This window comes from Gymnoscopelus braueri (assembly GCF_963280865.1).
Source record: "Gymnoscopelus braueri genome assembly, chromosome: 21".
NCBI lineage: Eukaryota > Metazoa > Chordata > Actinopteri > Myctophiformes > Myctophidae > Gymnoscopelus > Gymnoscopelus braueri.
The window spans coordinates 26,341,053-26,356,853 of record NC_137623.1 but is presented as its reverse complement, the minus strand read 5'-3'; the positions used below and the strand labels follow the sequence as shown (position 1 = coordinate 26,356,853).

Here is a 15,801-nt window from a genome sequence, read left to right as displayed (position 1 = left end):
CTAATACACAATGCGAGGTCAACGCCTCCGTGTGTGTCTTCATGCACAGTAAAAATCCAGCGTGTTAATTTAACCCTAGAGATTTTCCCCTGCGTGCTTGGCATACATTCCTTTCCCTGGACTTGTTTTGGAAACTGACTTTATGAGGGTATTGGCCAAGTAGAGCATTACATAATTCATTGAAAGTGAGTTTCCCTGGGAGAGTGTGGAGAAGGGACAACGTGGGACGATGACAGGCGAGAGAGAAATGACCAAAGAACCTCATTTAATTGAGTGTCCCTATTTTGGGCATGTCATTATAGGCAAAAAAATCCAAAAATACAATACAAATGAAAAGTTAAAGGTAGGGTAAGTGATATTTTTTGGTTAAAACAAAAAGTATTTTGTTAAAAGGTTAAAATACTATATTCTGATGTTAATCATTGCTATAGAGTGTTTTTTCAGTAAAAGATGTCTCCCTGTCTCTCCAGCTCTTTTAATAAAAAGTACCAATTTTTAAGCTTAATTTGTAGTGTTCCAGTTCCAATTTGTCTGCTCATTTCTTAAGTGTCATCCCTTCCAATCTCACTTGTTTAATCTGTATCCTGATTGAGTTCTCTGTCCTGATTTGGATAAAATTGGAAATGAAACTGAAACGAAAATGCATTTTCTGTTCAATAAAGAGGTGGAGAGACAAGGAGACTCCTAATACTGAACAAACACTCTATAGACCGCCGAAGTCTGACGTCATTTACACATCCTTTGTTTGTCTACCTGGTTCGCAGTTTTCCACCCCCGTTCTGAATCCCATAGACGTATTTAATATCGCGTCAAATAAGAACTGTGTTCCAAAAATAAACAAATGACCCCGGCGGGTTGACTCTTATGGATATGAAGCATCAACTGACGGTGAGAAAACGCTAATGTTACTTCCGCCAAATTAGTTACATTTTCGCCAGAAACAGACTGTATCAAATATAAGTGACTGACTATCATAAACGATACAGAACCTCCTCCCTGACAATAACGCCGACACGCGGTGTTTATTTTTGGACCACAATTCTTATATGAGACGATTCTAAGATGACCCAATGTTATTCTCCATAGAGAAATTACTTCCGCAAACCTGGGGATGAACGAGTGACGTCAGGACTTCGGTGCTCTATAGCTATAGCAATGAGTACTATCAGAATATAGAGCTATTTAACACTTATTTTAACCAAAGCAAATCACTTACCCTACCTTTTTAATAGATCTTTTTTATTTATTTAATCTTCGAAAATAGCAGATCTACGGGCTCCCACAACGGATTACGATGCTATACGTTGTGAGTTGTAGATTGGCTATTTTAGCTATTTCTGAAATGGGGGCTTAATGAGACTTGCTAAACACAGATGCTGCGTATATATGTATGCATGTGTGTATGTGATGTATGCACTCACATACACACACCTCGTTTCATCGTGGGTTCAGTAGCAGATGGGACGTAATAGTGGCCTTAGACTGCTAATTCTGTAACGTTGTGAGTTTTAGACTCCTAATCCCGCGGTGGGCTGACAAGGCGTGAAAGTCCCATCCTATGCTTTGCATGCATAATTAAATCAATCAATTAATCTGTTGTAATTATTTCGGCCACTGGAGGGTTGCTTCATTAGGTTCAAGGTGATCCCCAAGGCTCTTGGCTTGTTCCTCACCTTCTCATTTGCGCTCTCAGTCTCAGCTGGACTGGCTGGTCCCCAAGGGTGGCTCGCTTGGGGGGGCTCGAGAAGAGAGGTTAGGGGGGGGTTGAGCAAGGCAAAAATCTGTTTCTCATTATGTCCAAAAGTACATTCACACTCAAGGTCACTTTGGAAGAAGGCGTTTTGCCTTGGTTTGTATGTATCGAGCTGTCGAGCAATGATATTGCGTTTTGTGCTGAAGGCGTTCTTTTAACGTATAAAAATGTGACATCAACATGAAAAGCCAGTTGATGTGAGGATCAGATGGCCTTTTAGAGCCTAACCTATGCGTTATGCAGCTATTGCGATAATCTTTCTTTTGTGATTCAAAAATGAGTACCACCACCCGTGTGTGTGTGTGTGTGTGTGTATATATATCTCACACAGTATTGTATTTATGTGTGTGTATATATATACAGTATATATATATTTAATTTATTTTTGTGTCTGTGATGGAGAGAAATGTATTCTATTCTATTGGCGCTCACAAACCTGTTCAGTGCTCGCGACAGCACTGTTTACACACATCCTCTCTTCTCAGCAACTCTTTCTTCCCGTTCGGCTGGCTTGCGGCCCGAATCAGTGGTTTGTGACAAGAGACAACAGAAGGAGCAGGCTGGAGGAGCCGGGGCTCCGGGAGGAGATGGTCCTGGAAGGTCGCATAATGAGCGGGATGTTGCTGAGCCAGCCGTATCCCTCCTCCATTACACAGCACACTGCAGCTCGGCTCCTTCCTCCACCGCTATTCTCTTCCTCTTAACCCAATAAGACCTTATTGTCATTTTTTGATTTCTTCAAAAATAGCAGATCTACAAGCTCATAGCGCAGCACAGATTTTTTGAATATGTGTGCAAATCCTTGAATATATATGTTTTTTAAAGCAAACATTTTAACTAAAATCTTTGCTTCTGGGGATTCTACAAATGTCTTCAAAATCCCTTTTTTTTTTTTTTTTAAAGAACTTATTCTATAATCAGTGGTTCTCAAACTTTTTCATGTCAAGGACCCCCAAAATTATATGTATTTGGCCCCGGACCATCATCTCAAAATATGTTGTTCCAGGGACCCCCCGGAAGCACAGCTCGGAGTAATTTTTTTTAGCTTTAAAACATATATATGTATTCAAAGATTTGCACAAATGTTCACGATTTTTTCAAAAAAATAGCAGATCTACAAGCTCATAGTGCGGCACTCAGTGCCGCGCTACGAGCTTGTAGATCTGCTATTTTTGAATAGCCAAAGAAATCTAAAAATGACACACAGATGCGTTCCCGATCTTAATGGGTTAATATCATTTCTGCCTGCATTTATTTTCCCCCTACTTTCTTTTAGTCAATGTATCATTTTTCTCATCCTCTGCCCTACTGCTTCTTTGTTTTATCTCCTCTTCCCTCCGTCCCCGTCCCCCCCTCCCTGCGTTGCCATCTTCATCCAGTAAATCTCCTCTTCCTCTGTGCCCTTGTATCACAGAGGCATGCCGCCTGTCCATCCATCATCGATATCGCGATTGAGGAGCTAAACGGGGGTCAACGACACACACGTAAATTTTCTCCCAGCCTTCTCCGATCCTCCTCCACTCGCCACTGGCGCCCTTGACCTTGTGCCCCCCCCCCCCATATTGTGTGCACAACTGCACATAACGCCCGGTGGGGTGCGGGGATGGGGGAGGGCAGTTGACTTTGAGGACACTGAAGTGTAAAAGATACAAAGCCGTTTTATCCAGGTAGATGCAGGTTTTTTTTGTGTCTGAGCCGTGGTACAGGAGCTCTCGCAAATAAACGTGCTTTCCGCCTCGCACCTCATTAATCCCTCGCTGCCGATATTCATTTCTGTTTTGTAATATGTTAACTTTGCACGCTCCCTGACTTCACCCTCAATTCATTTCCTTTCATGCGTGTCGTAGCGTTCCAGAAGAGAGTCAGCACAATGCCAGCACAACATATTTGAAGGCGGGCCGAATGGAACAAAAAATTCCTGAGTGTTAATTTAACTCTTGAGTGTAAAAATCTACTCTTAGGGGTCCGTCTTTACACTTAACAGAGTTAAATGAACGCTCAGGATTTCACTGCGTACTTAGATGCTGACTCTGTATAATAGAAGAGGAGGAAAAGCCAATAACTGCAATGGAGGGCTCCTAATCCATTACCTACTCACGTGTGCGTGTGGCTATATGAAAGCTATAATGTAACGTCCTTCACGTGCCGCCGGTGAAGGTCTATTGCGTAATTGAGTAAAGTGAGCCTGCGGTGCGCCATGCAGTCCTCCTCATTGGCATGCACCCTCTGGTCTCCAATGCTCTCCATTGATGTTTGCCCTAACCAGCGCATGTGTGTGTATGTGATGGAGAGCTGTTTGCCGAGCCAGCATAATCCTCAACTAGACGACAATGCCCTTCACTGTAGGGACAACCCTCATATTCCCTTCCATCCCAGCCCGGGGCACGTAAGTCACTGTGGCTTGGTGCCAAACAGGGCGTGGGGGGGGGCGCGGTTTACGACCCTCTTCACCCTCCGATCAGGCAGAACACTGTAAATGTGATGGATGGGTATGGCATCATGACGGGTGCTTACACAACGGCCACGGAGCTATGTGAGATATGGCCTGGCGCCTTTGCCTTCGGGGACTGAGGGAGGGACCTCAGCTAGCTTGGGTCCGGCTCACCTGGCTGAAGCCATATGGAACGGGTGAATTGATGGCGCGAGGCAAGCAGGGCACCCGGTCCACAAGGGGACGTGATGATTAGTGATTATTTTCATGTTGTACGGGCGGGGCCACCACTCGGACTCCAATCTTGTGCCAGAGCACGTTGGTTGACTGACTCCATTCATTCCTTGACTACTAACCTAAGTGTGCACCACTACATGATGCGTAAATGTAAACCGTACATATATACCCCTAAACCTCAGCCATGAACTCAAATTAGCTCCTTGAAAAGGGAGGACCAGCAAATTGTCCTCACTTTACACAGTTTCCATTATCATAGCTGGAAGTACACATGCACACAAACACACTTACATTCTTGGTCTTTTTGGATGGCAAATTTGTTTTTGTTAATACAGCATCACAATCATTTTAACCCCTTTATCCATATTTTAGCCTTATACATTGGATATTCAAAAATAGCAAGCTCACAGCACGTACATCTTGAATTTTGTTAACGCATCTTCTCTTCTGGGGGTCCCTGGCACAAAACGTTTTCAGATATATACCAATTTGGGGGTCCTTGGCACCAAAAAGTTTGAGAACTACTGGTTTACAATACTTTTGTGCTGTTACCTTTTTTTTTTGTGAGAGCATATAGGATTCTTGGATGGCTACATCGATCGGTTGAAACCACTTCTGTACGGTTCTGTGAAGCTAGTGAAGCTTGTTCAATCTGTCCTTCTCTCTCAGCACCACACACACACACACACACACACACACCCACACACACACACACACACACACACATAACATAACCTTTTCAGTGAGTTAATCACAGCCTGACTGGTTGCGAGTATCTCATAATCCCACTAACATTAACAGGCTGCTTTTATTGGTCACATTTCCTCACCCAGCAAAATTAATTTGCAGCGCAGCCTCAGGAACATGATCCGCCAGCTCGCCTTTCAGAGATATAGCCTTTTAATCAAGATCCAGATCATAAAATTAGTCCTCACTGTCCTTGCCATGTCTGATTGATTGTCTCATGTCTATTCATTGTCTCTGGGTGGTAACATCCGGTAACGTCTATACTGTGGCTACCAGGCAGTTTAACGATTACGAATACTGTGAATTGACTTTTAAAGCTGCAATATAGAATAGTGCAGAGGAAGACCTTTACCCAGGGAGACCATTAGTTTTTGTCGCATTCAGAGTCTCTGTAAATGTATAGCCGTATAAGTGTCATTCACCCTCCAGCTCAAACGCAGAACATGTGTGTGCAGGTCTTCTTAAAGGTATGTTGTTTGTGCAGTGTGCACATCGCTTTCCATTCCTCCAGACCTCCACACACAAACACACACAGGAAGTCATTGGGATTGGACTTTTGACATAACAAATACAAATGGATGTCTTAAATTGGTTTTGGCATCTATCATTAATTACTGTATATCTCATTGTGACGATGGATATGCTCTAGGAGTGTGAAAAAAAGTGTGCTGTACAACAAATAAAAATAATAGCCAACCTACAAGCTTGTGAGCTTGTAGATCGGTTATTTCTGCTATTTATGACAAGCTAGAGGTTCGGGCGGCTATGCAGCCCTCGCGCCTTTGTCGCACCGCCGATCCGACCGATATGCCCAATGCCCTGATGCCATGACGACACATTGAGGTTAGACAATACACTCCATATTTGGGCGTAGCTGCATTGGGAACTCCTTATATGGTTATGTCTGAGTCATAGTGAAGACTTGGCCCGCTGGCCCGCTGCTCCTCCCTTACGCCAATTTTAATCACACCCAGTGTGAAGTGGGCGGTGTGGTCACAGTGGTCATCACAGTGATGGAAGTTCACTTAAAGAAAAGTAATATTGTGGACCAACCATTGTACACCCCTAACTTAAAAAAACCCATAAATGTGTTTTTTTTAAGTGCATAGTCCTATTTATAGGGCTATGCACATGTGTCATGTTTCACTAGCCAATCACAGTCCTGAATAGACTGTGATTGGCCAATCACGGTGCAGGGTTAGGGGGGTACACTGGTGGCCAATCACAGCGCAGGGTTGGGGGGGTGCAATGGGTGGTCGATGTCCAAACCTCACTTATAGGGGCGGTTTCACCGCCCAAAAAATCAAAAATGCCTGGACAACATAAATATCTATCTCAGGGTATACATACACATAATGTGTACGTTTGCATCTGCGTGCTCTGCAGCAGCCAAATGAATTATCCGTTTGAACACGTGCACAGTTGTGTGTGTGTGTGTGTGTGTGTGTGTGTGTCTGTGTGCACGATCCATGCGTGTTGGTGCGCCTGCCAGAGGCTGATAAGAGGATTTGTCGAAGGGCCCTTTTGTGTTTAAAGAATGATTTCCTCTCTTCCTCATCCTCCCCTGTGGTCCCGTTGAAGGAGGCTTTGATGTAATTAGCCTGAGATAAGGATTTGGGCGGCAGGCTGTGGCTGGAACCTCCCTCCTGGATCACACACAGGCGTGTTCCTAATGTATTGACCGACTTGGAGGAAAGCGGGCTTTCCCTTTTTTCCCCCTTCTTTTTAGCCCTTTTTCTCCCTAATTCAGTCATTATGCCAATTGATTCCTCCCCACGCACATTGGTGTGTGTTGTCACTGCTGTTGTATCCTACTGGCTCCTGACCTGCCAGCGAGGAGCCCCCACCGGGAGGACATAGAGCCTTCGTTTACTCCTCCCGCCCAACACTCCCTGCTGACAGGTGCCGCCCCCAGACCGTAGGAATACGTGCAGTGACAAATATCACCCTCCCCACCCGGCTTCCCTCCCCTGAACACGGGCCAATTGTGTTCGTATAGACACTCGACAAAGCCTGATGCACCGCGGTGGATTTGAACCCCCAGCCTCCGGCGGCGGGCAGGTACTTTCCCGCTGCGCCACCTGAGCTCCAAGAGCGCTTTCATATAAAATGACTGCCTCATCACCATGCTCGTCGAGTCGCAGTACATTCTTTTCTTTAAGATATTTTTGGGGGTTTTCTGCTTTATTTTTGGATAGTATAGTGGAGAGAGACAGGAAACGGGGAGAGAGAGACAGGGAGTGACTCGCAGCGAAGTCCGTCGTGCTCAGGAATTGAACCTGCTGTCAGACTGCATTAGAGCCTACTGTATATGTGGTGTGCGCCTTAACCACTAGGCCATCGGCGGTGCCCTGAGTCACTATACAGTTGAGGGTAAAACAGTGACTAACAGCGGATTACAAGGCATTCTTTTAGGAAGGCCTTGTAATCCGGTTCCCAGAGGAGTAGAAATGTTCACCATGTTACCACTGAGATGAAAGGATTTTTAGCTTTTACTTTCTGACAAAAACACATTTTGTTAATGGAAGACGTGTGTGTGTGTGTGTGTGTGTGTGTGTGTGTGTGTGTGTGTGTGTGTGTGTGTGTGTGTGTGTGTGTGTGTGTGTGTGTGTGTGTGTGTGTGTGTGTGTGTGTGTGTGTTATGTAATACGTGGAGGAAGTATTCCAGAGGTCTCAGAGGAGAGATCAAGGATTAGAGAGCACGATTAGAGAGCATTGGTCTGGGCACACCTGCTACGAAATCACAAACAGACACGCATGCAGACAGACACATTTTGGTGTGTGTGTGTGTTAGCTTTTCTTGTAGGTGAGAATTCTGCCATTCTCACAGATGTGTAAATGTATACACACACACAGCATGTCCCAGGTGTAATTAAAGAATGTGTGCCCTCTGACTTCGACTTGTAACTGCATTTGACTTTCCTCTCCACTGGATGCCTATGGGACGTTATCTAACTTTAATTTGTTTTTCCCCTCCTGTGGCAAAGTGACGGTGCATGTGGCCCCCCACACCCCTGTTAATGGTTAGCTCCAACATGGACTTAAAGTGAGTCGTTATTGCCGTGCTGCAGGCATCCCCTCCAGCAGATGTCAAACCCCTGCAGCGCTAGGGGTCAGTCCTTTTAGACCTCATAAGCCATGACCCTCTTCAGCCCAGGGCAGGCCAGGGGCCCTCGCTGGCCTGAGTGCACTTGTTATGAATGTAGAGGCACACACTTCAGGGCTAATGAACCGTTCCCGCTGGTCCCTGGAGAAATACGTAGTTGTGTGTGCGTGTGTAAATGAAGAACACTTCACTTCCCACTTTTTCCAAAGACCCTTAAAGATCAGGTCATTTGGATTGACATTAACCAACCTTTACCAATGTTTTCTCCAAGGTAACGAAAAGATGCATTTGTGTGTGTGCAACTGTGCATGCAAGTACACACAGCTGCATGTACGTACAGTAAACGCTACATACATGTATATAGTATGTGTAATTAGTCCAGCGTAAGTGCCACACTATCGCCTGATTTATACTTGGTTGCACGCAAGTGTCTCGCAACTAAAATGGCCGATCTGGTTACAAAATACAGATGTATCATTCATAGTTGTGACTGGTTATTCCCGTCTCTCTTCCAGCTGTCATGTATGTAATGGGAGCACTGGGACCAGCAGCTGGCTACCTCCTGGGAGGAGTTCTCATCGGCTTCTACGTCGACCCCAAAACGGTAGTCAACATAGACCAGAGCGACCCTCGCTTTGTTGGCAACTGGTAAGAGTGTGTGTGTGTGTGTGTGTGTGTGTGTGTGTGCGTGATCCTGTGCATCATGTATCAACATGTGTCTAACGCTGGGCAATAGTATTCAATCCTCCAATACGATACGTATTTAGGCCTGTCACAATTATTACATAATCTCTAATCGCAATTATTTGAGATAATCGCAATCATTTTTGCATAATCGTCTTCATGTTGAAATTTTTCAAATATTTAAAAAAGCACAAATAGCTGATCTTCAAGCTTACAACGTTGTAAGCTTGTAGATCAGCTATTTCTGTTATTTTACATGTATAAAATGGTTAAATCTTTCAATAATTTCTTGTATATTTAAATTATTTGTCATATCCCTGTGCAATTTTTTTATTATGAAGCCTAAAAGGCAAACAGAAATGTTATTTGTATTCATATGTTCAATGCCAAACACACAATTAAATCGTTAATCGCAATTATTTGAGTGACAATTAATCGTCAACATATTTTTCGAATCGTGACAGCCCTAGATACATTGTATATTTCAAGGATAAAAAAAGATATTCTTCATTGTTCATTGTCCGCTGTGCCATATTTGTCCCTGTACTTCGTTGACTTCAAGCCTAAACCGCTGTGGTTTTGTTCCTCTTATAGGTGGAGTGGCTTCCTCCTGTGCGCCATTGCCATGCTCCTGGTCATCTTCCCCATGTTCGCCTTCCCCAAGAAGCTGCCCCCGCGCCACAAGAAGAGGAAGAGGAAAAAGATGAGCTCTTCCAGCGACGTGTCGAGCGACGACGACGACATCATGAAGGAGAAGTCCAACAGCAAGGGCCAGAACGTCCCCTCCACCATGGGCTTTGGAAAGGACATCAAAGGTGAGGATGATAATGATGTGAACCCGCAATTAGGACTGTGGTTTTAGGTCGAGGTTGTACTAGGTCGAGGTTGTACTAGGTCTTGCGGGAAAAAAACGTATACTTAATTCCCGTGGCCATAAACTTTCCTCTTGTTAAATGTGAGTTCAATGGAAATGCGTCTCTGCAATATTTCTAATTTCTCCCCATGTGAGTGTGAATCACTAGACGCGATGCGTTCATTTACTGCTCTCCCCCTTCTACTGCTGGAATCCTATACATTGTAAAAGCCGTTCATGCGGGAACCATGTGGTATCGATGTGTAAATGGGCCATAATTCAATCAATGTTCCAGGATTAGTCTTCTTATCTTTTTAGTGGACGGTCTATTTGAGACCTCATGTAAGGACTCTATTGATTTGTGATGGAGGACGCTGTCCGAGCGGTTGCTTAATGATGCAAGTGCTTTATTCGAAATGGCCGACAAGGACTTTGAGTTGAACAATAATTGTATTATGTGACAATAAACGCAGTGCAGGTAATTGGTAGCAACCCATAAAATCATCATTTCTACACCATAAAGTCCTGTACAAGTGGATCTATGGACTACTGTAGATCATTGTTCATGTGCTGCTCTAGATAAGTCATACGTGTCCTTATTTTCCTTGGAAGAGAGAGTTCCCTGGCTCCGTGCTGCAGTGGTTTCCCCATCTCTCTTCTGCCTTTTTATAAAGCATTTTCTTTCTCAGTCAGTCGGCTCCCTTCTCCTTAAATGAGCTGTCAGGGGGATGCAGTCACGTTTCCACTCACGCAGCTGACAACGTAGCTGACAACCATGGCAGCACACACACACACACACACACACACACACACACACTTCTTTATTGCACATAATCGTGGTAACATGAATGCAAACAGATTGCATGGGCACAAACTCGTGAACACACACATGCATAGACCCTGGCCCATTATTCATCCGCCACACCCATTGCAAACCAGATGCTTTAAGCAGAGCCAACACATTGTGACTATGCATAATAGGATTCTGTAATAGTCTGCCATGAGATTTAATGCAAATTTGGTTTCAGCCATTTTATACACAAGTGTTTTGTTGTTGCTGTGTATATCATTTATTTTAGAAGTGGAAGTGATTTAAACAAAAATGATCTGACAGAATTGGAATTGGAACGGCTATAAATGTTTAACTGATTCTGTTCTCTCATTGAATCTCTTTGGATGAAATTGATGATCCACCTGAAAAGGAGAAAAGAACACCTTGTATATCTGACCTTGGATCCCAACCTGGCTACCACCACAATAGTAAAAAATGTCTTTATAGATGGGTTTCGCTCTATAACACCAGAAACATTCGACAGCCACAGGAAAGCGCATCTAGTTATTATTAGATCATTATTCTCTTATGATAGCCGCAGGCAGTTAACGTTTAAATTCAACCACAGTGCTAAGATTTCTTGCTGGTGGGCTCCTTTCTAATTATTTATTTTCTGTTGACTTATTTTTGTTATCTGTTGATGGATTCATGTTGCAATTGCTCTTCTAACTAACTTCTAACCAAAATAATTCAACAGAATTAGCTGTGACTAACTACTTAGACATACAGGTATACACAGTGTATACAAATCCAGTGCTATTGCAACTATTGACTTATGATGTATACATACTAAGCTACTTCGATACTTCGTTTCCTAGGAAAAAGCTTGGTAGACAAAATGTATTGATTTGAAATTTTGAAAAAGTTTTGATCGAATCATCAACGTCTGCAGAAAAGCCAAGATGCAAAACGTGTATGGTGATCAACTATTGATTGAGAAAGTATTGATTTGACTCAATCAATCAAAGTCATTCGTACATTAGGCAGGTCCGAGGACTACTGTGAGTCCAGTGGTTTGTCTTAGTACGAGAGCAGCTGCTTTATACCTCTTTTCCATGACGCACCACTCCGTTCTGTGACGTAGTTGTGTGAACAGATTTGTCTTTCCACTGCAGTGGGTGCGAGAATCAGAAGTGGGATCTCCCCTCGAAAAACGATAGTGACATCGCGTCAATGTAGTTTAGTCGTGTGATGACAACATATTACTAATGACATCAGGGTTATGGCTACACAAGTTGACACTGACAGCAATGCTAAAGGTGACGACGGCTGTAGTCTGCTATGGATTTGGAAATGTATTGCTGTCTCTCCTCTGCTGTCTTGGCAGTAGTAAATATTCAGACATGCATTTTGTGTTAACTCTCAGAGTGCTTTTCCCACCGCACTCCAATAATTGAAAACCTACGTTCTTGAGCCCTCCTACGAGATTGATTTGGCTGAGCTGAGCTTGGTTACGCAACAGCCATTGCCAACTGGGCACAGTTTAAAGCATTCCACGCCAAACCGTGCCAAACTGTGTGCAAATGGGAATGCAATTGGAACGGTTGTTACCTGTTCTCAGAACCGTTCTATGGTGCAGTGGAAAAAGGCTTTAGACATCAACAGGACCTCACCATCTGTCCCCCTCCGTACCAGATTACCGTATGGTCCAGCCCTACCATGACTGAAATAATTAGCATCACCGTGCTATTCCTACCTCTGATCCCAGCTAACACTGACAGATGCTAGCACTTTCTCCGCCCAGAACAAGATTAGCTGAATTAGCACTGAGGAGCTATCCCCCAGAACAAACCGCTATGCCACCCAGCGAGGGAACAGTTATCCGCATAACCAACACTTTGAGCGGTGCTTTTAAATAAATAAGCACCAACCTAATTCCGGCCCTTTGTTAGTTCCTTCTTTTTCTGTGAGACATCTGAGTGAGGAGGACATGAGTCCAAAGAAAAAACCTTTTGATGTTCTTTAGAAGTCATGTATAATTTACAAACGTACACATAAATGACACTCAGCCGAATCCCCCACACATTTTAACCATTTATTTATGTCCACACAAAGGAGAGCATACAAGGACACAAATATTATAGGTGCAGTAAGGTTACATTCACAAAATCATGGCGAGCACGCACGCATACATATATATCACCTTATTAGGACTCGTTAAAACTCAAACTCCCACTGTTTTTGTATGCCTTTTGTTATTGACCTGTATGTGAAAATATAAAATAAAGAAACCTTGAACCAAAAAAATAACTCAAACTCAAATTTTCAATGATATCTGTTTGCAGGGCTGTGACTTTGGGTCCAAGGCTCATTACCAGCACTGTTAAAGTGTGCCTCAAATATTGTGATTATGACTGATTAATTAAATCTAATTTGAATTTGAATTGTGCAATATTTTCTTACTCACAATCCGTGGTGTAAAGTAACTAAGTACATTTACTGAAGTACTGTACCTTTACAATTTTGAGTTACTTTTACTTTATTGGAGTATTTCCAATTGTCTATACTTTACTTATACTCCACTACATCTCAGAGGCAAATATTGTACTTTTACAATTATTTCTACAATTATTTGAAAACTTTAGTTACTAGTTACTTCGCAGATATAAATTATTATTATAAAACATACATTAATCACTTTAGCCCTGTTTTATACCTAGGCTATTTGAAAATAGCCGATCTACAAGTTCACAGCGCGTCGCATCGCGACGCGTTGTGAGCTTGAAGAGCTGCTATTTTCAAACATTTTTGTACTTTTACTTTTGGTACTTTAAGTACATTTTGATACCAATACTTTTGTGCTTTTACTCAAGTACATTTTTATTTCCAGTCTTACTTGTTACGGAGTACTTCTACATTGCGGTATTGATACTTTTACATTTGAGTACTTTAACCACCACTGCTCGCAATAACTGATTAATTTGACTAGGCTCTGTTTGCAAGAATGTCCACGTGTTTTGGAAGTTGATATTATGACCACACCACGCCCTTAGAGGATGTTGCCTAGGATGTTGACTCTAAAGCCGCAGATTTTCTAGCAGTTAGTTTTGACAAGTGACATCGTTGCGCAACAAAGTATAAATTAGGCTCAAATCTAGTTTTGTGACGCTCCGTTTTGCGGGTTTTAGCCCACAACTTAGATAACGTTACAGGCCATCTGGGTCGCGGTGCAGCTAACAACACACTAATGATTTCACACACACAATGAGTTGGATTTTGTGCAAGATTCTGATATGCAGTTACGAGAAGATTTACACAACTCATGCACCACATTTTCTGTGTCTGTTGTTAATTATAGCTTTGCATACTGTACCTAAAGGACCACATCACCCATTTTCAGCCTCATCACCCATTTTCAGCCTATCTTCACATATTTGGTTCTCATTCATTACAAGATGGCACCGTTTCTGTCTACTCACTGTGTCTCAGAGGAGGGCTGTGGACAGTCCAGTGACATCATCGGTACGCAGGTTTGGTCATTTCTAACAAGATTTCGATTTTATTTATTTCTATGTGAGAACAATGGCTTCTATTATAGCATGCTAACTTTCCAGGAATAGAAAGCCTGCACCTATTAGCCTGGATTCCCCATCGATGATGTCACTGGTAGGCGGGTTTCTGAACTGTGCACAGCCCTCGTTTGAGACACAGGCAGAGGAGACAAAAATGGTACCATATTATAGAGCATTTGTGAGGACTCATTGTATGAAGATAGGTTGAAAATGTGTGAAGTGGTCCTTTAAGTGTGTGTATGTGGTGTGTGTGTGTGTGTGTGTGTGTGTGTGTGTGTGACAAAGAATGCACATGCTTGTGTGTTTGTGAGCGAGACAGAGATACTGCAATGTAGAAACACTCTGTTACAAGTAAAAGTCCGGTAATCAAAATGTACTTAAGTAAAAGTACAAAAGTAATGGCATCAAAACGTACTTAAAGTACCAAAAGTAAAAGTACTCATTATGCAGAATGTCCCGTTTCAGAAGGTATAAAATGTATAATAATCTTTTGAAAATATTTGCCTCTGAGATTTAGTGGAGTAGAAGTACTTATTGAAAATCGGAAATACTCCAGTAAAGTAAAAGTACCTCAAACTTGTACTTGAGTAAATGTACTTAAGTTACTTTCCACCACTGCAGCAGCCCACTAACGATGCCCCTCCCCTGCTCTCTGTGTCCTCAGACCTGCCCAAGGCCGCGGTGAGGATCCTGAGTAACATGACCTTCCTCTTCGTCAGCCTGTCCTATACGGCAGAGTGCGCCATCGTCACCGCCTTCATCACCTTCATCCCAAAGTTCATCGAGTCCCAGTTCGGCATCCCCGCCTCCAATGCCAGCATATACACAGGTAATGATACGGCTCACACCGGGACATCGCCTTTTGCATGCCGGCCGGCCAACTCTCCTGAATTTTTGCCATTTCTCCTGCTGTGCTACTGAATTGTAATTTCTCCTGAAAATATCCTTTTTGATTTTTTTTTAACCCCAGACTCTATGGTAAAAGTGAGCATGCCCATGGGTGTTACACATCCCACTGATATCCAGCCAGAGCTATAATATTAATACTAAGTCAGTGAATACTAAGTGGACTGAATACCAAGTCAGTGAATACTGGGTGAATACTAAGTGAGTGAATACTAAGTGGACTGAATACCAAGTCAGTGAATACTAGGTGAATACTAAGTCAGTGAATATCAAGTGAATACTAAGTCAATGAATACTAAGTGAATACTAAGTCAGTGAATACTAAGTGAATACTAAGTCAGTGAATACTAAGTCAGTGAATACTACAGTAAGTGAATACTAAGACGGTGAATACTAAGTCAGTGAATACTACAGTAAGTGAATACTAAGTCAGTGAATACTAAGTGAATACCAAGTCAGTGAATATCAAGTGAATACTAAGTCAATGAATACTAAGTGAATACTAAGTCAGTGAATACTAAGTAGGGGAATAATAAGTGAATACTAAGTCAGTGAATACTACAGTAAGTGAATACTAAGACGGTGAATACTAAGTCAGTGAATACTAAGTCAGTGAATACTAAGACGGTGAATAGCCTACTAAGTCAAAGAATACTAAGTCAGTGAATACTAAGTCAATACCAAGTCGGTGAATACTAAGTCAATACTAAGTCAATACCAAGTCGGTGAATACTAAGTCA

At 42.7% G+C, this 15,801-nt stretch overlaps 1 protein-coding gene across 1 annotated transcript in view; it reads left to right on the top strand.

Annotated features, from left to right (window-relative positions):
- Window positions 1-15,801, top strand: part of slco5a1 (solute carrier organic anion transporter family member 5A1) — a 51,154-nt gene that overhangs the window by 22,347 nt on the left and 13,006 nt on the right. Inside the window, exons 3-5 of the mRNA XM_080417857.1 lie at window positions 8,790-8,922; window positions 9,553-9,773; window positions 14,820-14,984. Of these exons, the coding sequence (XP_080273983.1) occupies window positions 8,790-8,922; window positions 9,553-9,773; window positions 14,820-14,984 (519 nt within the window). The remainder of the gene's footprint in view (window positions 1-8,789; window positions 8,923-9,552; window positions 9,774-14,819; window positions 14,985-15,801) is intronic.